This window comes from Notamacropus eugenii, chromosome 3 (assembly GCF_028372415.1).
Source record: "Notamacropus eugenii isolate mMacEug1 chromosome 3, mMacEug1.pri_v2, whole genome shotgun sequence".
NCBI lineage: Eukaryota > Metazoa > Chordata > Mammalia > Diprotodontia > Macropodidae > Notamacropus > Notamacropus eugenii.
The window spans coordinates 484,948,923-484,972,758 of NC_092874.1; the positions used below are offsets into that span (position 1 = coordinate 484,948,923).

The 23,836-nt window shown below is 43.4% G+C and overlaps 1 protein-coding gene across 3 annotated transcripts in view; it reads left to right on the top strand.

The window, feature by feature from the left end:
• AOAH (acyloxyacyl hydrolase) overlaps positions 1 to 23,836 on the top strand; it is a 108,339-nt gene that overhangs the window by 1,249 nt on the left and 83,254 nt on the right. For all 3 annotated transcript variants that reach the window (XM_072599138.1, XM_072599137.1, XM_072599136.1), the window contains exons 3-4: positions 11,211 to 11,306; positions 20,484 to 20,550. In XM_072599138.1, coding sequence (XP_072455239.1) covers positions 11,211 to 11,306; positions 20,484 to 20,550 — 163 coding nt within the window. The remainder of the gene's footprint in view (positions 1 to 11,210; positions 11,307 to 20,483; positions 20,551 to 23,836) is intronic.

The window sequence follows — 23,836 nt, forward strand, 5'->3', positions numbered from 1 at the left end:
CAAGGATGTAGAGCCACTTTCAAATTCTGTCTCTTACAGTTTTTGGCCACATGATAGGCTTTTTAAGCCTTGGTTTCCTCTTCAGTAAAATAAGAACAACACTCTACCAAACTTCCCATAAAGAGAGCGCTGTGTAAAACCTTCAAGTGGTCAGCCCTGAGCCGTGACTGGGGGAGGGACGGGCCTTTCATCTCTCGGAGTGTGGCTGCTGGATCCCTGGCACTGAACACCAGTCTAGTTTAGCCACAAGTCGTCTTCACACAGGCCATGCCACCCTGGGGATGCCTCCCTCCCTCCCCCGCCTTCCAAACCCTCACAGAGATGTTTGCAAACAAAGGTGTTTCGCACCCCCCTCCCCACTTGTCAAACCTTCTTTCTAAGACTGGTCACCCAGGGCTGGAGAGTTTCCTGACCCTTATGCCTTCCAGGTGGGCCCAGAAAGCCCCTCCAAGCCTGGAATCCAGGGCCAGTTCCAGGTACTTGGGGTTACAGTACCAGGAGATCTTGAGTCATTGTCTCTCAAACAAGGAGAAACAAGGCTCTGTAAACTTCCACTCTGTGAATGTCCAGCACAGCAGGAGACTGAGCACTAACCCTAGACTTGGGCATGTACTTCACAGACAAGACAAGAGGAAGTTCACTTACTTAGGCCTGGAAAGGACCATGGAAGTCACTGAATTCACCTTCCCAAGCCCATTTTACATATGAAGAAACTGAGACCTAGAGGCATTAAGTGATTTGCCCAGCATCACATAGGTAGCAAAAATCAAAGCCATAACTTAAGCCAAGGTCCCTGAACTCCAAATCAGGGGCTCTTTCTACTGCCCCAAGCTGCTGAAGTCTCAGAACATCTGGTGGATTCAGAGTTGGATGAATGACCACATCCGAGATGAGTCAGTCATTCATGGATGTTTGCTTGGATGGGCTTTTAAAGGATCCAGCACCCAAGGAGCTGTCCTTGAGACTATATGAGGAACAGGGAGATTCTTCCATCTTAAAAGTGGGGCCATCTGTTGTCACTGAGGGCAGGTAGGGTCTAAGGGAGTGAGGAAGCAGCTGGGGTGTTAGGTGGTGTCTGGGGCTTGTCTCTGTCCTGTGTGATACTATGAAAATGGCAATGAGAATGGAGAGGCAGCTTGGTGACCACCACTGCAATGAGGAATGGCCTGGGGGAACCTCTTTCTGCACGTGTCTGGAGATTGTTGAGTCCCCTGGAGTTAGCTGCGATCAGTCCCTCTCACTTCTGAGATCTGACCCTTCAGTAAAACTCTGCACTTCCCTAATAGAGGATTAAAGCTGTGCCAGGCCACATGCTTATGGTCATTCAGCAGTCCCACATGATCCATAACTAGTCAGGTCTAGGGAGGAAGAGACGTGACTGCCATTGTCCCTCTCCCATCCCATGTCTATTATTGTTAAATTCAATTTTATTCTGTTTTCAGTTCCAAATTCTCTCCCTTCTTCCTCTCCTTCCCCCACTCATTAAGAAGGTAAGAAAAACAAAACCCATTACAAATATATATATATGTATGTATATATATATATATATATATATGTAGTCATGCAAAACAATTTCCCATATTAGCCATGCCCCAAAAAAGAGAAAAAGTAAAGGAAAGAAAAGAAAGAAAAGAAAAGAAAAGAAAAAAAGAAGTGAAAAGAAAAAAAAGGAAAATGCCTCAATGTGTCCTCTGAGTCCACCAGTTCTCTCTGGAAGAGAGTTTTTCATCATGAGTCCTTTGGAATTGTCTTGGATCATTGTTACGATCAGAGTAGTTAGGTCTTTCACAGTTGATCGTCACTGCAATACTGCTGTGAGATGTTCAATATTCTCTTGGTTCTACTGGCTTGGCTTTGCATCAGTTCATATAAGTCTTTCTATTTCTTTCTGAAACCATCCCCTTCATCATTTCTTACAGCATAGAAATATTCCGTTACATCTATTTACTATAACTTACTTATCCAATCATTCCCCAATAGATGAGCATCTCCTAATTCTTTGCCACTACTTAAAGAACTACTCTAAATATTTCTGTACATATGGGTCCTTCTCTTCAATCTCCTTGGGATACAGACCTAGGAGTGATATTACCATGTCTGAGTATGTGCACAGTTTTATAGCCCTTTGAGGATAGTTTCTAAATCTTCTGCAAAATGACTGGACTAGCTCACAACCCCACCAACAGCACATTAATGTCCCTATTTTTCCACATGCCCTCCACAATTTATCATTTTCTTTTCTGTCATGTTAACCAGCTTGATGAGTGTGTACTTCAGTATTATTTTAATTTGCATTTCTCTAATTGTTAGTGATTTCAAGTGTTTTTTAATACAGCTATTAATAGCTTGGATTTCTTCCTTTGAAAAATGCCTATCTATATCCTTTAATCATTTATCAATTGGATGATGGGTCTTATTCTTATCAATTTGATTCAGTTACCTATACATCTTAGAAATAAGATGTTTATCAGAGAAATTTGCTGCAAATATTTTCCCTAAATCCTATATGTACTGCTCGACTGCTTTCCTTTCTGCTTTTCCTCATTGATTCCCTTGATATTCTTTTTTCTCCCCACATTAGCCAAGTTGTAAAAAACTATTTTTTTATCTTTTTTCCTCCAAATGAATTTTGTTATTATTTTTGATAGTTCTATAAAGTCATTTTTGTTAGTTTGATTGGTATGGCACTGAATAAGTGGTTTAAGGAGTATTGTCATGTTTATTATTGGCTCGGCCTCCCCATGGACAATTAATATTTTTCCAGTTGTTTAGATCTGTCTTTACTTATGTGAAAAGCATTTGTAATTGTGTTCACATAGTTACTGTGTGCATGTTGACAAGCAGACTCCTAATCATTTTTTTTTTACTTTCCATCATTATGTTAAATGGAATTTCTCTTCATATCTCTTCCCACTGGGTTTTGTTGGCAATATATAGAAATGTTGATGATTTATGTGGGTTTATTTTATGTCCTGCAACTTTGCTAATGTTGTTCATTGTTTTGACTAGTTTTTTAGTTGCTTCTCTAGGATTCCCTAAGTATAGCATCATGTCATCTGCAAAGAGTCATAGTTTTGTTTCTTCATTGCTTATTTTTATTCCTTCAATTTCTTTTTCTTGTTTTATTTCTAGAGTTAGCATTTCTAGCACTATATTGAATAATATTGGTGATAGTGGGCATCCTTACTTCATCCCTGATTCTATGAGGAAGGCTCCGAGTTTACCCCATTACAGACAACATTTTATCTTGGCTTTAGATGTTGCTACCTATCATTTTAAGGGAAGCTCCATTAATTCCTGTGCTCGCTAGTGTTCTTAAAAGGAATGAATATTCTATTTTTGTCAAAAGATTTTCTTGCATCTATTCAAGTACTTATATAACTTTTCCCATTTTCTCGTTAATATAGTCAATGATATTTACAGTTTCCTAATATTGAACCAACCTTACTTAATTGATAGAAATCCAGCAGCAGCATCACAATCAAATAATAGCTAGCATTTACATGGCAACATGGGCCAGTTGCTGGGCTAAGCACTTTACAAATATATCTCATTTGATCCTCACAAAAACCCTAGAAGGTAGGTGCTATTATTATTCCCATTTTATTATCAAAGAAACTGAGGCAAAAGGGGTTTAAGTGATTAAACCAAGGCCACTCAGCTAGTAAGTATCTGGAGCCAGATTTGAACTCAGGTTTTACTGGCCCCAGATCCAGAGTTCTATCCCCTGTGCCACCTCGCTGCCTGTGCTACTGTATAATCTTGGGACACATTGTTGTAGTTTCCATGTTAATATTTTATTTTAAATGTTTGCATCAATATAATTAAAGAAATTGGCCTAGAGTTTTCTTTCTCTGTTTTGACTCTCCTCAATGCAGAAGGAATTTGGCAGGACCTTTTCCTTTACCTATTTTTTCTAACAGTTTCTGGAGTATTAGAATTAATTGTTCTTTAAATGTTATGTAGAATTTGCTTCTAAATTCATCCAGTTTTGTTGTTTTTTTTTTCTTTGAGAGTTCATTTGTGGCTTCTCATTGGTTTTCTAAAAGAGACCATTCTACCATTACTGGCTACTGCCCTTTCAGCGTGTTGGCTGTCACTCAATTCACTCCTAAGGACAGCCTCCTCTTGATACAGGGGCCTCAGAATAGGATTCTACTCTCCAGAGGTCAGGAAAAACCATGTTTGGAGCCAGTGACACATGACCTTGGCAGGGCATGCATGTTAAGCAAAAGTAGAAAATGGAGTACACCCCGCTGTACCAGTGATATACATCAGAGGCTTGCCAGAAAAAGCACCAACAGGACAGGTCCCCCTCCATATGCTGGCATGGTCTAATCTTTAAAGACAGTAACCATATAGCTTCCACCTGCTGGTTTTTCAAGGGCTTGTTGCCTGGTCCCTTACACTCAGCAAAGAATTAACTGCTTGTCTTCATCTTTTACACATGACTTTTGTGGGCTTGGGGTCAGCAATCACTCTCTTGGCAGTCAGGTTATTCATGATGCTTCATGATTGGTCCATGCTCAGTTCCATGCCCTATGAGTTTGAGCATCCTTGACATTGTCAAAAAGAAAATGAGGAGGAGGGCTTTTCTAGCTCTCAAATGCTCCCATTCTGTGACTTTGGGGGCTGCTTCTGGGTAATGAAAATGATGGCTTGTTAAAATTAATCAAGCAGATTGAGACAGTACCATGTTTACTATTTAGAGGAGATGATTTCTTGTTCAAACTATTTCTCTCATTTTGATAGAGGAAATTTTCCGCAAACTAAGGAAATTAAAAGCCAAGTATGGATCATTTCCTTCTGTCTATACCTTCCCCTCCCCCAGCAGACACCACCCATCCCCTCCATGCCACTCTCCAAATTCTTCAAATTACCACCCATGTATCAAGAGCTACAGCTAATGGGGGGAAATGTTTTCCTTCAAAGGTCCCATTTCAGACACTGAAACTTTCACACACAAAAAAAGTCATATGCCCACATTGCTAATGCCACATCCTCTCCATTCAGCAGTTGGTTGGTTTATTTATTTACGTGAAAGACTCAGCACGCTTTTCTCTGATGGCCTTTAGAGAATTTGCAGACTGAGAATTTGCGTTTGTGGTTTACCCAGCAACTGGGCTCTACAGCACAGGTGGGAAAGTAGGTCAAAGGAAGCGATTGAGACCTGATCTTGCAGTTGGAAATGACATGGACCTTGGAGCCCAGACACACACCTTAGCTTGTCCGAGTTTCAGTTTCTTCTGTAGTCCAATGGGGCTGCTACCTAGCTCCCAGGTTTCCTGTGAAGAAAGAACTTACTGAAAGCAGAGTTCAGCAAACAATGTTCTTTATAACTACATGTAACCCAAATGGAAAGAACCACAAAAAATGATGAAAGTTGCAAAATTGTAACGAACAAGGCTGACTTGAAAGAAGAGATATGAGAAGACCCTCCCACTCAGCCCCTTTGCGAAGGAGGGAGGGCCGCAGGTGGTAGACACTGCACGGCTTGTTAGGTTGCTTTCCTTTTCCATTTTTTGTCCTTGTTCTATGGGATGGCCCTCAGGATGATCAAGTGGGAAAATGACTGGGGGAAACAGTCACATAAAAAACACCAAAAGACATCAAACAAAGCTTATTTTAAAAGAGGAAAGTTTGTACTTAATAAACCCTAAGGAACTATCCAACAGCTAGTTATTCTCGTCACCTGAAAACAGGCAGTGAAGCTGTGGGAGTTTTCTTCTAGGGCCCTAGCATGGAGAGGATGTGAAATATCAGGGACCTCCAGCGCCCAACTGATCTGGATGCCCAGATACCAATGTGTCATCCAAGAAGGACTCTGCCTCACTCACTGCCTCTCCCAGGTCCACCTGATCTCTGCTAGGCTTTCTTAAAAGTCATAGCCTGGATTGAAATTTGCTTGATCATGTTTGAATACTCAAATATTACTATCACTCTCTCATTAAGTATATTAGCTTTTTAACATAGGCTTGAAGATATTCCCCCAGATAGTCCTCTGGCTTCCTGTTCTTTTTAATGTCATCACTTATCTCTCCATCGGAGTTCTTTTACTTCAACCAGAATGATCTTCTTCTGTTCCCCACAAAGTTCTTGCAAATGTTTCCCACCCAATCTTGCTATGATCAGAAGAGGGCAAATATCGTTATGTGATTCTTTGCCACTCCAGCTTGAATTGGGCCATTGCCAACTTCCAGAGGGGGTGTGTTTCCAAACCTCAAATGTAACCTGGTTCCTATTTGCCGATGACACCATACAAATTGCACCAAACCCAAGAGCACTGTAGAGCCTCCTAGGAGACCTATAATCACTCAAAAGACTTTGGCCTAACAATCCCCATGGGAAAAACCAAGTGGATGAAAACTCTGATATGTGATTGATTGGGCAATTCATGGAGTTTGTCTAATAGTGTGTATTGCTTAGATAAATACTGAAAATGGAAAATGAGGTGAGCCCAGAAGTGAAGAAAAGACTGAATTTCCTTTAGGAAATTACTCAGTGTTTTCAATGACCCCAGGTTTCTCTCTTAAAGACCCACCTCATCTTCTTAATGCCAGCATTCTATGGGCATTGTGTATGTCTATGAGTCACGGAACACCAGTCTTTGAAAAACTAAAATTCAGAATCACCCAAAAGGCAGTGATGTGACCATTAAAAGTAAAGAATTATTTATTATTTGGGGAAAGTGGCATAAAAAATCACAGAGAACATGTAGGCTGGGGGCAGGGGGCGGTGGGGGTAGGAGAGGGAAGAAGAGTTAATCATAGAGAATGCAAGCTTAAGGAATAACCGTCAGAAAGACCATCCGTCAGTCAATTAAGCTGTAAGCATTTATTAAGTCCCTACGGTGTTTCAGGCACTGTCCTAGGTACAAGAGTGAAATAATCCCTTCTCACAAGGAGCTTACATGTGCCTCACTGGTATCCACACAATGTTCAGAGAACACACTGGGAGAACCACATGGATTTCTAGGAGGACAAAGCCAAGAGCTGCACAGGTGCGGATAGGATGTGATCAAATCATTTGGATTTGGATCATCATCTGGATTGATGACGTCTCTGGTTGTTGGTGTAGTAGAGTGATTTGGAGCTTGAAACACACTTTTATATAAAAAACAGTGTTGAAAGGTGTTGGATCTCAGGTCAGCCCACAAAATGCAGCTTTTGGTACAACAGCACAGAGAAGGCATGGGAGCTGAAGACGTGGTCATTTGACTGAATGTTGGTGCTTCTATCCCTATGGAGACTGGTTGCAGCCAGGAAGTTTACATGAAATGGGTAACACTGTTATTTGCTGGGAGTGGTGAAGCCGCATCAGGCACAGAATGACAGAGCAACAGGGAGTTAGAGACCAAACTAGGGAATGCATTAGAGCAGCGTGGCGGTGGTGGGCCAGGTATCTCCTTTCCATAGACATCTATGGGAGCTGATGGCCAGGTGATTCCAGGGCAGAAGGGTGGCCAGGAGAGAGAATGGCATGTGAGGTGCTTCCCTGAGTGCCCCAGCCCAGGACCACCATCAGGAAGAGTCCAGGGCAGCTGTGGAATTTAACTTCATCGGTCACTGTGTTCCTGTAAAATCTCAGCTTGCCTGACTCGCCTGAAATGGCAGGAGCATGACACTCTTCAGCCCAGGGATACTGGGGCTGCCTTCAAATCCTGCTTTCTACAGGAAGCCTTTCCCGATCCCTCTTCACTCCAAGTATTTATTCTGTGCCATCTGATCCTCACAGCAAACATGAGAGGTAGGTGCTATAATTATTTTGCAATTAAGGAAACTGAGGCAAGTCGAGGTGAAATGACTTCTTCAAGGTCACACAGCTAGTAAGTACCTGAGGCTGGATTTGAACTCAGGTCTTTCTGCCTACAGGAAGCTTACCCTCATCTCTTCCCACATCTGATAGCCCTCAGAAGAGCAACTCTAATGTATGTGCAGAGTTTCTTTGGGCGTACGTGCCCAACCAAGGTGGACCTCCCCCTAGTTCTGCAGCTCTCCAAAATCAAGTGAGCTTCATCCTGTCCCCCTAAGTCTCCTCTGCCCACAGGGACACAGCTGTATACAGCTGGCTTCTCTCCCTCCTATTCCTCCTCCTCCTCCTCATTTGCTGGCAGGCATCCCACAGCTTCCAGTAGGACAAGGGAGATACATTCTTCCCTCACTGCCTCTGGGCCCCACGTGGATGGGTTGCAGATACCCACCCTGCTTCTTCTCTGAGCCTAGGGTCTGAGAAGGTTCCAAGCCTCTTTGATAGTCATTCCTGTGACATGAGGCAAAGGATGAAAGAGCTGGTTCTCCAAGGCCTTCCAAGCTGCTGCTTCCTCTTCTCATTTCCTTTTATCTGCCAAATGATTCTCCATTTTTATCCAGGAGTGCTGAGGAGCTTCTGGGAGAAACCCCCACCTTTGTTTTCCCAAAATAACAAAAGAAATTAAGAAGACTCAGAAGTACTGAAAAGCCCCTGCCTGCCCAGAAGCAACAGGAGAAGGCATCTGGGATGTACAGTGGTTAGAGCACAGAGCCTAAAGCCAGGAAGACCTCAGACACTCACTGTAGGGGTGACTCAGAGCAAGTAGCCCCTTGATACACCTCAGCTTCTCCCACCTTAAAATGAGGTTAATAGAAACACTTTCCCCCAGGAAAGGGCCCAATGAGGTGATATTTGTAGAGTGTCTTCGAGGACTGTGTTGTTACAAGTCGCACAAGCTCTTAGAAGCTCAGTTTCCCCATCGGTAAACTTGGAATGATAACGTTCATATCGCCCTCTTCATGGTGGTGGTGTGCTTTGCAGCTGCTGAAATGCATGTATAAATGTGAACTCGGTTTCAAAGAGCTGATTTGCTACTTTAGTCAAAAGTTTGAACATTCTGGGTAGCTTCTGTCATTTGGGACACTGAGCTCTCCTCAATCATCCAGGGGACAGCCAGAGTCACAGTGACTCATGCCTGTCCCCAGACAATGGCATTCACAAGGACATCTATCCACTCTGACAGCAGTATCAGCTTTGCTAATGTCACCACTGGCCATCCTGGGCAGCTAGGTGGTGCAGTGGATAGAGCACCTGTGCAGGAGTCAGGAGGACCTGAGTTCAAATCTCACCTCAGACACTTGACACTCACTAGCTGTGTGACCTTGGGCAAGTCACTTAACCCCAATTGCCTCATCCTGGGTCATCTCCAGTCATCCTGATGAATATCTGGTCACTGGATTCAGATGGCTCTGGAGGAGAAGTGAGGCTGGTGACCTGCACAGCCCTCCCTCACCCAAAGTCAAGTGCAAGTCATGTCATCATTTCTCTGATGGCATGGTCTTCTTCAGCAATGAAGGACACACACACACACACACACACACACACACACACACACACACACACACACACACTGGCCATCCCTGCTGTCCTCATCCATTAAGCCCCCTCCATATTTTCCCATTGATAAGGTCGAGTGAAATCAGCCCCCCAGGAGTGGCGCAAGGCTGCCATCAACTCACTCCTTTGATTCCAGATGATACATGGGATCAGTTTGCTACAGAACACACTGTTCTGCCTGAAAAGGACATTGACTGTGAAATAGGGGTTCAGCTTTGGAGTCTTCTCCTATAATGAACCCATAACAAAGAGCCCAGACTGGAGATGAGAGACAATGAAGTCATGGGGAGAAACCATCACAAGGGCCAGCTTCTCTCCAGAACTCCTGACTCTCCAGAAGTTGATGGGAGAAGCCTTGGAAATCTTTGACTGAGACTTAGGAAAGGACTGGGGATGAACTGACCAGTGTAGGCTGTTGTAAATTGATTAAGATTGTTGCCTCAGACTAGTGTGAGCCAAAGCTGCTCTGTTGTGCTGGGCTAGAAAGGTCATTGGCAGCTGTCCCCTTCATCCTAATCAGAGAAGTCTGGAGAAAGTTGAGCATGGAGCCGGAGAACACAGAGCAGAGCCTGGGCATCAACACAGCCCAGGAACCAAGCAGTCATGCCCCAACCAGCTCCAGTGAAGGCAGCACTGGTCAGGGGAAGGCTGAAAAAGCCATATTGCCTGCATTCTGACAACCTGGATCCAGGCTGGGAGGAAGTGCTTTGTGGTTGTACCCCGCCTTCAAGGGGAGAGTGTTCCTGCACCCCAACCTTCTAGTGAGGAGATCCTGGTCTGTAAAATAAGCCTCAAGTATGCCTCTAGCAACTCCAAATTCAAGAGGGAGACCCAGGCTCATAGAACTGGGGGAGAGGCTCCTGACAGAACCAGACTTAGGGAGACGAGGAGGATGAGATCCTTGGCCATGAAACTGGAGCAGCAGTGAGAGACCAAATCACAATATTCAGGAAACAAAGCCTTGGGCTTTTTCTAGTTTTGATCTTACTGCAATTCATTTGGAGAGAGTAGGTACAAAAGGAAGGGGCTACTCATCTAGCAGCCCCAAGCCCATTTTCATTCTGTGGGAAGCATCCGGGCCCTTGGGCAAACACCCCAGGGCTCAGGAGTGAAAGTAACAATAATCACTACTTGGGGGCAGGAATCACCTCATTAACACTAAATCTGTTTACCTTATGAGGGGAATACAAGCCACAGGGGTTGCGGAAGAGAGGGAAGTGATGTAAGACCTGGGGAGAAAGGTAAGACCTGTGGGCAATATGAGATAATTACACTGATTGTTTATAAGTAACTGGGAGTCCTTTGTTTTCTACCCTCTCTCTTTGGGGTGAAATAAAGATCATCGTCTACCTATGATGTAGACTACCATAGAAAATGAATCATTGTATGTTTAGGGGAAAATTAAAGAAACCAAGATAAATGATTTTATCATTCATTGGATCCTTCTAAGCGGTCATAAGTAGTATGTATATGAGGGGCGAGGAGGAGGATTTGAGGACATTGCTGTTTCTTTGCTTTCGTGACATAGTCTCTGGCCCAGGGCACCCCAACTTCTGGACTCAAATGGATCTGGTCCAGTTCTGAAGGCTGCTCAGAGAACTCCAAGCATTGTCTCTCTCTGGTCTCTCTGACTCTCCCCCTTTGACTTATTGTGGTTCCTCTCATTAACTCACTATACTGATTTCCCATCTCCCCTCTTCCAGCAAGTTCCTAGTTTTGCTTGAAAATCATTGCCTAGTTTAGTAACTGGCACCCAGTAAGTGCTTAATCAGTGTTTGTTGATTGAAAGACCCATGCCCAGTCTCTACATGAGTTGAACAAAACTGTCCTTTGTTTGTTCTCAGGGTGTGTGCTGATAGTGTCCATAGTGGAACAGCTGGTACAAGTCCACAACTCTACAGCACAGGAGGAGATGGAGAGACTATGCAGCTACCTCCCTGGTAAGTAGAGGTCCTGGCAGCATCCCAGGAAGGGTTAATTTTAGGCTTTTGGTTTGAAGGCTTATCCAGGAAAGGGTCTTTCCAGGAAGAGTCAGGTAGCTGCCTGTCCCCTGCAAGAGAGCCATCCCAGGGAGAACAGACCTGCAAGGAACTCACAGAGGGTCTCTCTGTGTCTCTCTGTCTGTCTCTTTCTCTGTCTGTCTCTGTCTCTGTCTCTCTGTCTCTCTGTCTCTGTCTCTCTGTCTCTCTCTCTCTCTGTGTGTGTCTCTCTCTCTCTCTCTCTGTCTCTCTCTCTCTCTCTGTCTCTCTCTCTCTCTCTCTCTCTCTCTCTCTCTCTCACACACACACACACACACACACACACACACACGGCCCTGAGAGTCTCTTATTTTTTGAAGTGAAGACAGAAATTGCTGTGGTCACTCAGGGAATAAGAAGTGGATGATCCAATGGCTATTTTATGTGGCTCATTCATAATGTCCTTTCTGCCTCAATACTATCTCCCCTGGCCATTTATCACAGACTGTTTGCTGTGCTGCACGCTGCCAGCCGTCCAGGGCAGGTTAATTAAATGATTCATTATTATGGGCAGCTTTTCTGGTTTCACACACACACACACACACACACACACACACACACACACACACACACACAGCCTCATGCCATCATCAAGTTAGCAGATCCAGCCCAGACTTGGACACTCAGAGGGTACAGTCCTGGACAAGGAGTGCTCTGTCCCTCAGCATAAACATCTGGAAAATGGGATAATCCCACTTTCATTGCCAAGCTCACAGAGTTGTTGTAAGGAAATAATTTAGTAAATTTTAAAGCCCCTCAAGCCATGGACAATGTTTACAATCCACAGGATGCACAAACCCCAAACCCAAATAAGATTCCAGGTGATTGGCATCATTGAAATCAGTGATCGATTTCACAAGAACTGAAACTGATCTGAATCTGCCTTTACTTGCCCGCTGCCCATTCCAGAGTCACCCCAAAGACACTGGATCGTGGTCCAAATGAGGAGGGGGACACAAGAGTTATAATGTACACTTGGTTTGTAATTTCAGCTAGAAAGGTCTGCATATTGACTCATCTCACTCATTAGAATGACTCAGACTGGAAAGAGTTGGAATGAATGAACTGCTTGAAGAGATAGATTTTTTTTACTAATGGTGGGAAAACCTTCTCTTTGAGGTCACCCTGGTCATTTTTCCTTTAAGTCAAAGATTCGCCCTGATGGCAAGAAAGATTCTGTCTTCATTCCCTGTGGCTCCTTTCTACCAAGGAGCCCAGTTCTCAAATATGCTAGGCTGTAAATGCTGAATAGATATTGGGAGGTGTGTGAGTCTTTTGTTCCTGCATCCCTGGAGACACGGAGGCCCTGTCCAATGTAACGAGAAAGAAACAAGTCCCATTTCCACTTGACAAAGAGAATAATTCAGCTGAAGGAATTGTTAGCTAGATGGAGCTTGTTGCTGGCAGAGACCCTAGGGTTCAAGAGAATCCCTGCTATCACCAAGCCTGTTTCTTGAAACATTTCTATACAAAGTTCATATAACCAGAAAAGGCAAAACCCATCCCTTCGTTCTTGATTAGTTCTCTTCTCCAGCAGGGGAGGAAAATGTGGGGGTGCGTGAGATGGAGGGAGTGTAAATCAGTCAATCAACGGTCATCCAAGGAACACCTATAGTAGTACGCAGTTAGGTTACAAAGACAATGGTGACAGTCCCTGCTCTCAAGGGGAACCACATACCCATGGACTTAGAGCCGGAAGCCACCTGGTGAACCCCCTCCCCAATTCACAGCAAAGCTCAGGTAAATTAAGTGACTTGCTCAAGATCATGCCAGTAGTGTCTCCCTATACAGAAATGTCTACATATTGATTCATTCCACCTATTAGAAAGGCATTGGCAGGGGTGGTGGGGAGGAGGAATCACTAAGAACAATATAAAGCAATTTGATCAGCTCTGGTTACTGTTAAAGAGGATTTCTAAGACCCCTCACAAATTTGTCTATACCTTCAAGGTGCCCCAGGTCACCAAAGCAGCCTGTGGGAGAAAAGAGTCCCTCTCTGGCCTCCCAATAGAGCCAGGGAAGATCAAAGAAGCCTCCCCCAACCCATCCAGCACTGCCACACCTTCTCCATCCATCACCTGATATGGGGGCTGCTCTCCTGTGATGATGACAAATGACAGCACCCCCACTCTAGGGCAGGAATGTTACAGAAGGCATTTGTCTTGTCCTCGCCCATTTCTCTGCCTCAGGATATTCATCCGTAAAATGGGAATAACAAAAGCGCCTCCTCACCAAAGCACTTGTGAGGATCAAATGAGATCAGGAATGGAAAGGGTTTGGCAGACCTGAGGTCTCCAGACAAAGGCAGCTGTCCTCCCAGCCAGAACTTCTTACGCAGATGACCGGGATGTTGCTGGATTGGGGGTCTCAGGCTTGCTGTCTTCCTCCGAGGCACAAATCCTCCACTTGCTTTCCTTCAAGGGCAAAGGCCAGATCCTGGTCCAAACACCAGTCCCGTCCTTGGCCAGCCCTCTGTTCCCTTTTCTTACCTGACTGATGAGCCCTCCCACATTCATCTCCTGGGAACTTTCATGAACATCATCTTCTGTGAATTTCATGAACAATCAGAACAGGAAGCAATGATTATTATTCACCTGAGACTTGAAGGTTCACCATGTGCTTTCCCCCTTGAGTACAATATCCCAGTGATGTTTTTGATGCCTCCCCATTTTGAAGGCAAGGCTCAGAGAAAAGTCACATGAGTGACTGAAAGTCCGATGGCTGGTAACTGTCCGAACCTGAATTCAAACCCAGGTCTCTTCCTATCCCACATCCAATGCATGGTGCAAGCCATGTGTGTCCTCTTCCCTCCCTCCCACTCCCAGATCTGCAGCCTGCCTCTTGCCTTCAAAGGGATCATCACAGCACACATTCAAGTCACACTGCACACTTCTGCTTTGATCCTGAGAACATGGTCACCAGAATCCAAGGAGGTAATTCACCAGCATAGCACCAAGTCCCCCATTATTCACACTGTGAACTCTGAATACAAATCATTTCTGATACTGCTCTCCCTTCCCCCTACTTCCGCACCCAATCGGTGAGGGCAGGTGAGCCTTGCCTGGGCCCCTTTCGTCTGGAACTAAACACTCGAGCTTGGTGAGCCTGGGATTGGGGTGCTGAGTGGCCCTCTAGTCCAATAAGAACCTGACCAGGAATCATCTCTAATCCATCTTCCCGGAGGGGAAGCCTCTCCCTCTGTTGACCTGCTTTAGTTGTTGGGGAGATCATCAGATCTGCCAGCATTTCTCTGGTACTTTGAAGCTGGCAAAAGATTTTTACAGACATAGGTTTATTGGATCCTCCCACAAACCTTCAGAAGGAAGTGCTATTATGATCACCATCTTATGATGAGGCAAACGGAGAAGTCAGGTGACTTGCCCACAATTTATTGTTGTTCAATCATGTCCACTTTCCACAACCCCATTTGGGGTTTTCTTGACTAAGATACTGGAATGCTTTGTCATTCTTTCTCCAGCTCATTTTACACATAAGGAAACTGAGGCACACAGAGTGAAGTGATTTGCCCAGGGTCACACAGCTAGTGACTGTTTGAAGTGATGTCTTCCTGACACCAGGGCCAATGCTCCACCCACTATATCACCCACTGCCTCTGGTTTCCTCTTCCTTTCAAAGTACCTACAGTAGTTGTCGCATCTCATAAGAACATCCTAATAGATTATAGCATTTTATAGAGAACCCAGCACTTCATCACAATCCCATGAAATAGAACCAGAGTCAAAAGTTTTGGTGAGGATAAGAGGTCACACAAAGAATCTTCTTTCTCCCACATGATGTTCTTTGTTGTTGTGTTGCTGCTGATGTGTAGCAAAGAGACCCAACTGCCCCTTTCTCTCCCTGGGATAGGGGAATAGCCCAGGCATGATTTTTTTTAATTGCACATGACAGGAGACTATCTTTGGCCGTAAGATATTTCAGCTTCTCTGTTTGGGCACAAGCCATGGTTCCTTCATCTTTAGTAAATGAAGTCTTCGTCAACGTTCCAATTTTCTGTGCCAAGAAGAAGAAAACAAAGACGATACATGTTTGCCTTCTAACGATGGCTATGAATGTCAAGGCTAAAGGCATCGTTAAAATAAACATAGGAGTCTGTCAGAGGCACAGTCAACACTGGAGTGATCCCAGCAGGAAGACGCAGCTTTGTATACATAACGGAGGGAATGCTACACTTGGACCTGATTCTGATCCCACCTCTGACATTTACTAATGAGGTGACCTGGAGTAAATCCTTTTACCTCTCTGAGATCCAGTCTCTTCATCTATCAAATGGGGTGACAATAACTGGAGTTTGTAGTTCACAGGGTTTTGGGGGAAATCAAAAAATCATCAAGTGCCTGAAGCTCATTACAGACAGACAATCGAGCACACATATATGTCACCCCCTTCCAAGAGGCAGCCCAGGAGAGCAGGAAGAAGCTGGTCTTGGAATCACAGATCAAGGTAGATCATGTCTACAGTCCCTTCCAAGTGGCAGCTGAGTGGCATAATGAGTAAAGCCCATGACTGACTCAGAGTCAGAAAGATCTGAGTTTGAATCCTACCTCAGACATATGTTAGGCTCTGTGACTGTGGGCAAGTCCCTTAACTTCTTTTCATCTATTTTTTCAACAACGGAAAGGAAATAATAATGGCACCTGCCTCACAGGGTTGTCATGAGGATCGGATGAGATGGCATCTGCATAGCGTTTGCCAGTGTTAAAGCCCCGGACAAAGAAATGCCAGCCATTATGATTATCTCTAATGTTTTTTCATGCTATCAGCTCAATGATTTCCCCAAATCCCAAGATGATTTTAGAATTGATAACTTTAGCATTAAGAGTTGGTTGGGAAAGGCAGTCTGGGAGAGCCAATTGAAGAGTAGCCTTGAAGTCAAGAAGACTTCAGTCCAGAGCCCATTTCTGAGGCTTCCTACCTGTGTAATCATGGCTCTTTGAACATACTTCCTTGTCTGAAATGGGAGGCTATACAGCACCTCACAGAGCTTGGCAAAGCTACTGCTGCAAGATAATGAATGGAAAGTGCCTTAATAATCACTGATGTTCATTTAGTGTTTTCAGATTTGCAAAGTACATTATATGTATTATACTGGGTGATATTCCTAGTCTATAATCACTGGAAAGATGGTAGTTTACTCTGTTTCATTGAGTCTTGTGGAAGGGGCTGTCTTTCCTAGTTTATCATTATTATGAGGTTGCCAGGATTTCAGCCCTGGGTGTGCCTCAGGGGTCACTTAGTACAAATTCTTCCTTGAGGATCCCCTCTACACTATCCCCAACAAGGGAGGCTCTGGTCTCTGAAGACCTCCAAAGAGGGGAAACCCACTGCTTCCAAAGACAGCACATTGAGTGGAGCCAAGCTGGAGAAGAAAAGGCAGGCACTCATCTGAGCTCTCCCAAATTGTCCTTCAAATAACTTTCCACAACACCTCAAAGTTCTGGAGTGGCAGAACTAACAAAAGGACAGGGTGAAACAATTTTCCAGTACAAGAAAACTTAGAACATTGGCAGGAAAGGTTGATCATACCAGGATAAGATTGAAGCACAATCTAGTGCAGGCTGTGCCCCAGGAAACAAGCAGCGGACCTTGGGGTCCATTGAATCAGCAAGGGGAGCAGCTGCTTGTAGAACTCTCAGCCCACAGATGGTAAGAGAATTCATACAACTGGTCAGAAGGAGGTTACAGGGATCCCTTTGCCGGCACTGAGTGCGGAATTCTGTTGTATTGCCCATACTCAGATCTGGGTCCCAGTCCCAGGATAAGGAGGAACACTAGCACATCAGAGCTTGGAGATTCAGGGGAGTGGAGAAGCTCCAGGGCAGAAAAGAGTGCTTGTGGTCACTCACAGACCAGAGCATAGACCAAGAGAGTAGTAAACACACCTCTCCTTAGATCATACCACTTTGGAAGAACTGAAAACTTGCAGATTCCCAGAACTAGCTCTGAAAACAAGTGCACAAAAACCCTGAAGCTTGGAACAGTGGCCCCTCCACTCTGGGAGTGGAGTCCAGTTTTAATATAAAGTTAAAAGTCAAGAGATAGGCTAGAAAATGAGCAAACAACAAAACAACAACTCCTGACCATAGAAAGTTATCAAGGTGGCAGGGAAGATCAAAATATAAACTCAGAAAAAGACAACAAAACCCTAACCCTAAATGTGAATTGGGCTCAGGTCCCAAAAGAATTCCTGGAAAAGCTCAAAAAGAGTTTTAAAACCTAAATAAAGAGAGGTAAAGGGAAAACTGGGAAAAGAAATGATAGTGGTGTAAGAAAATCATGAAGAGTCAACAGCTTGGTAAAGGAGGCACAAAAAAAAAAAGAAACACTGAAGAAAATAACATCTTAAAAAACAGAAAAAATCCAGATGATAAGAATTTAATGAAGAGATAAATGCCTTAGAAAGTGGAATGGCCACATGGGAAAAGATGTGCAAAAATTTAGTAAAGAAAAAAACTACTTAAAAAAGTAGAACTAGACAAATGGGAAAGGAGGTACAAAAGCTCAATGAATAAAACGACTCATTAAAAAGTAGAATTGGGCAAGTAGAAGCTAATGACTCCAGGATACATGAAAAAGGAATGAAAAATCAAAAGAATGAAAAATGGAAGAAAATATGAAATATCTTTTTGGAAAAACAACTGATCTGGAAAATACATCAAAGAGAGATAATTTAAGAATTATTGGACTACCCGAAAGCTGTAATCAAAAAAAAAAAATCCTAGACATCATCTTCCCAGAAATTCCCAAGGAAAACTGCTCTAATCTCTGAGAACCAGAAGGTAAAATAGAAATTGAAAAAAATCCACCAATCATCTCCTGAAAGAGATCTCAAAATGAAAATTCCAATGAATATTATAGCCAAATTTCAGAGTTTCCATGTCAAGGAGAAAATACCACAAGCATTCCAAAAAAACTATTCAAATACTGTGGAGGTATAGCCAGAGTTACAAAAGATTTAGCAGCTTCTATATTAAAGGATCAGAAGACTTGGAATGTGATATTCCAGAGGGAAAAGGAGTTAGGATTACAATGAAGAATTATCTCCCCAGAAAAACTGAGTATAATTCCTCAGGGGAGGAAAATAGACATTCAAGCAATGTCCATTTGAAGCATTTCTGATGAAAAGATCAGAGCTGAATAGAAATTTTGACTTTAAATACAAGATTCAAAAGAATCTTAAAAAATAAACAGGAAAGAGAAATCACAAAGAATTCAAAAAGGTTAAGCTGTTTACATTCCCATAAGATACTTGTAATTCCTAAGAATTACATTATTATCATTATTAGGACAATTAAAAGAAGTATAAAATAGACAGAGAGCTCAGGCATGAGTTGAATATGATAGGATGATTATGTAAAAAAAATAAAATTAAGGGGTGAGAAAGAGGAAGACATTGGGAGAAGGGGAAAGTGAAAGGTAGAATAGAAATTATCTAACATAAAAGAAGTGGGAAAGAGCTTTTACAGTGTAGAGGAAGATGGGGGGAGGGACTCTTGAACTTTATTTGAATTGGAATTGGCTCAAAGATATACTAACATACACCTTCAATAGGGGATAGAAATGGATCTTAGCCAAAAAGGAAATAGGAGGGGAAGGGAATAGGAGAGAGGAAGTTTATAGAAGCGAGGTGGGATTGGAACAGTCAGTAGTAAGAAGCAAAACACTGAAGGATGGACAGAGAAGGATAAACAAAGGGGAAATAGAATGGAGGAAAATACATAGTAACTATAAATGTGAAAAAAATTATAGCAATTTTCTCTGCTAAAGACTTCATTTCTCAAATATATAGAAAACTGAGTCTAATGTGTGTCCACATACATACATATGTGTGTTTACATACATACATATATACACATATGAAAGACCCATTCCCCAATTGATAAATGGTCAAAGAATATGAACAGGCAATTTTCAAACATATAATTGGGGAAAAATAAAATATTAAATTTTTTTTAAAAGGAAAGAAACTTGCAAAGACAGCACATCCCATGGAACCTTTGGGGCAACTCTCCATACTAGCAAATTTTCCCAATGCCACCCCATATCTAAAGTCTCTGCTTTGTAACTTCCATCTACTGTTCTGGTTCTACTCTTAAGAACCAAGGAGGACCAGGCTAGGAACTCCTTTACTTCATTCTTGAAGATAGATGTCATGTGTCACACACACACACACACGCATGCATGCACATACACACGCACACACCCTTCCATGTCATCTCTACTCCAGGCTGAATTAATCCAGTCCCTTCACTCAGTGTCTGGGAAATAGCTGGGATACAGCCATTTTAAGGGTTTGGTATGTTTTATAACTAAGCAAGCCCTAGAAAATGTTCAGGATTGAAAGTCAGCAACATCAGTGTTACCTGTGTATGTGTTTGATGTAATGTCTGTTGCAAAGAAAAACCACTTTGACTGTAACCAATTCATGAAGGAATTGTTTTTATATCTGCAACAGAATTATTTGTTAAAGTATTTACCCTAAACCTTGATTATAAGGATAGAAATATTGATTGACTCAATATAAAGTAAATTAATTTCAACAATAAAATATATAAATATATAATCATATGTTTTTGTGTGTAGATACATATAGACAGACAGACAGACAGACAGACAGACAGACAGACAGACAGACAGACAGATAGATAGATAGATAGATAGATAGATAGATAGATAGATAGATAGATAGATAGACAGATAGACAGATAGACAGATAGACAGATAGACAGGCAGACAGGCAGGCAGACAGGCAGACAGGCAGACAGGCAGGCAGGCAGGCAGACAGGCAGGCAGGCAGGCAGACAGGCAGGCAGACAGACAGACAGACAGACAGACAGACAGACAGATAGATAGATAGATAGATAGACAGATAGACAGATAGACAGACAGGCAGACAGACAGACAGACACAGACAGACAGACAGACAGACAGACAGATAGATAGATAGATAGATAGATAGATAGATAGATAGATAGATAGATAGACAGACAGATAGACAGATAGACAGACAGGCAGGCAGGCAGGCGGGTAGATATCAGGGTTGAACTGGTTGTGACTAAAAGATTTCCCACATTTTTGCAGAAAAACTCTTCCTGAAAAGCATCTGCTATCTCACGGCAGAAATGTTTGGACCAGACATCATCAAACTGTGAGTACAAAAGGATCTATGTCAATGAAATGAAATTGCCAGGAGAGAGGAAAGGAGTGCAGACAAAAGAAAGGGGATGGGTATTTCCAGTTTGATCTGCCCAGTAAAGAAAAGAAAAGCTGAAACCTGGGGAATTTTTGTCTTTTTCAAGCAAATGTATTCCCCCCTTCCCCAAGCTAGACAACATGGAAATTCGGTTCAAATTCTAACCAGGAGCCATTGAATTTTGTAACAAGAATTTTCTCAAACAAAATGCCCTCTAACCATTAGCCAGACAGGGTTACTTGCTCAAATTTCTGACTCTTCACTCACATATTTTTAGTTGTCATCTTTTCTTCTTTCCCTAGGTCCTGTTCCTGTTTCTGTTTCCTGTTCTCTTGTTTTCCTTTTCTCTGCCTCTATACCTTTGTCCATGACTCATTTGGACAGTCAAGGCCATGTCCCTCTGCAGATGGACTGGCTTCCCCATTAAAATGAAAATAATGAAATTTTAGATTTGCACAAAGTTAAACTATAAGAATCAGAAGGCTCTTACAGAGGGAGAAGCAGATTGGGGGTGGCAGTATTTTTCTCTAATGGTATTTTTTTCTTTGTAAAATTTATTATTTATTTTTAGCATTCTTTTAAAATTTTGAGTTCCAAATTCTCTCCAACTCCTCCCCCATCCACTTAGAAGGCAAGCAAAATGATGTCATTTAAATATGTGATGTCATTCAAAACATATTTCTATATTAGTCATATTTTATTTAGAGAATTTTCATACCTCCTTTTCCATTTGACTAGTATGCTTTTTTTGAGGAATTCTTTTCTTCAGTGAATTTTTATGCCCCTTTTGCCATTAGACCAATTCTGTTTTTTAAGGTGTTATTTTCTTTAGCATTTTTGTGCCTCTTTTGCTTTTCACCAGAAGAGGCAAAGATGACTACAGTTCTCATGTTCCAGGAGGGCTAACTATAGCCTGAAAGGCTCCTCCATGTTTAGCACCATGGACAGCTGTGGCACATGAGCATCCTCCTGAGTCCATGAGTTTCCAAAAAGTAATGTTCTAAATTAGAATCTTCTTTCACTGCTTTCCTGTCCAACACCCTCTTCCCCTGGGCCATCCTTTGGACTGCTATGGAGGAGTCATGGGCAAGGTCTTAGGCCTCCATCAGGGGCTGGTGCTTTGCCTTTATTTCCCATCAAGGGCAGGGATAGGACTGTCTGTACCATCATAGACCCAGGCAGATACACAATAGAACCACACTGTGGAGGACTAAAGTCTTTAGTTTACTCCTATTTGATTCTCTTCTAACTTCTCAAGGGCTCCCCTTTCCTGTCCTGCCCCTTCATACACAAAATGGACCTCCAGGAAGTGTAGTATATCAGAGAGAGGGAAAGGGAAAGGAAAGGAAGGGAATAAGTTTTTATATAGTGCTTAGTCCTATATGCCAGGCACTGTGAAAAGAGCTTTACAAATAGAATCTCATTTGATTCTCACAACAACCCTAGAAGGCAAGTGCTGGTATTATTCCTATTTTACAGCTGAGGAAACTGAGGCAAACCAAGATGAAGTGACTTAGTCAGTGTCACACAACTAAATCTGAAGCTGGATTTGAACTCAGATTTTCCTTACTCCAGGTTCAGTGCTCTGAGATCCACTGCATCACCTAAAAGTTGCCTCCCAAAGCTTGGAGCACTGAACTTGGGGTCAGAGAAACTGCTGGTCCATATCTCATCTCTAATGTTTATTACCTGTGTGACCATGCTGCCTCCACTTCCTCATCTGCAGTTCCTACCTCCTAGGGCTGAGCTGAGATCATGCACAGAAAGGACTTTGCAAACTTCACAGCATTAGCTATTTGCCTGAACCACCACCACCACCCCACCAGCACCCCTGGTTCCCTACCACTCTCCTCCCATGTCCTCCCTGAATCTCCTTAAGGCTGAGCCCTTGTGCTCTTCTCCCAGGACAGTTCTAGGGACTGGGAGGATGCGAGGGAGTGGGAGGGATGTAGGGTTTGGGGTTCCTCTGATCTGCAATACTGCTTCTGATTTATAATACTGCTTCTGGTGGTTTAATGCCAATTGGCAGCTCAGCCATACATCGATGGAGGATGGAGGACAAGTCCTCTTCTCTCTGCTCTCCACTGAGTCCACAAGGAAAATCATGGGTAGCAGTCTGGGGATGCAGAGAACTCCAGGTCATTCTGGAAATGCCAAGATGAGAAGAGAACCTGTAGAAGCCTAACCATGTGCGTCCCTTCTTCATGAGGGGCTGGGGTTTGGTGACCTTCCTTGTGGGACCCAGACTGATCCCAGGAAGGCAAAGGGCCCAGCCTGGCTAAGGGGACTGTAACATGGTCATAGGAGCAATAGAAGGAGACGCCTGAGCCTGAGCATGAACCAGTTTCAGTGTCAGGAATAATGGCAGGTACTGACCTAACCCAGAGTCCTGTGCTTCATTCATTGCACTGGTTATGAGACATCTTAAAACCTCTGGGCCTTCTTTGCTTTCCCCATCCCTACCCCTAATCACCCACCAAGTCTTCCTGCTCCCTGGCCCTCTCTGGAATCCAACCATCCCTGTTTACTCCTCCCTTCCCCCCATGCTCAAGCTCAGGGTCTCCTCGGTCTCTGGTCTAACCACATCTGTTACCACATCACCCTGTCACCCACTTCTCACTGCTGTCAGATCAACCACTTGCACAGATCTAGACATGTTATTCTCCTGCTCAAAATTCTTCTATAGCTCCCAATTACCTCCTTAGTAGGGACCTGACTCCTTAGCTTGGCAGATAAGCAAAATGCTTCTTGGTTCCTGACCTGGACAGAGGCCCATACCTGCACCTAGTCTTGCCTTCTCTCCTGAGTAGGGGTATTAGCCTTGAGAAAAGCAAAGGCTCAGTGACAGCTCCCCAGGCCCCAGTGAGGCCCAGCCTTCAGTGAAGAAGGGGCCTCCATCCAACAAAGAAGCCCACCCTTGGCTTGGAAGCAGCAGGCTACAGCTAGGCACATTCCACTGACTTACTCTCTCCAATGGCTCTCCAGTGGGGATGAGGTAGAAGCTGCAACAAACAGACCCATAGTTGTTCAGTCAGTCAGCAAATGACGCATTTTCTGCTTCTTGCAGAAAGTGATGTGAGCTGCTGGGAGAGGGCACAGATGCCACAATCATCTTTCTTAATCAATCAATCACCACCTATTGAGTACCTACCATGTGCCATCTGATGAGAACTGGCCACATCACTCCTCTAATTCAAAAATCCTCTCCCTACTCCCTCTTCAGTAAGAGAAATTCAAAATA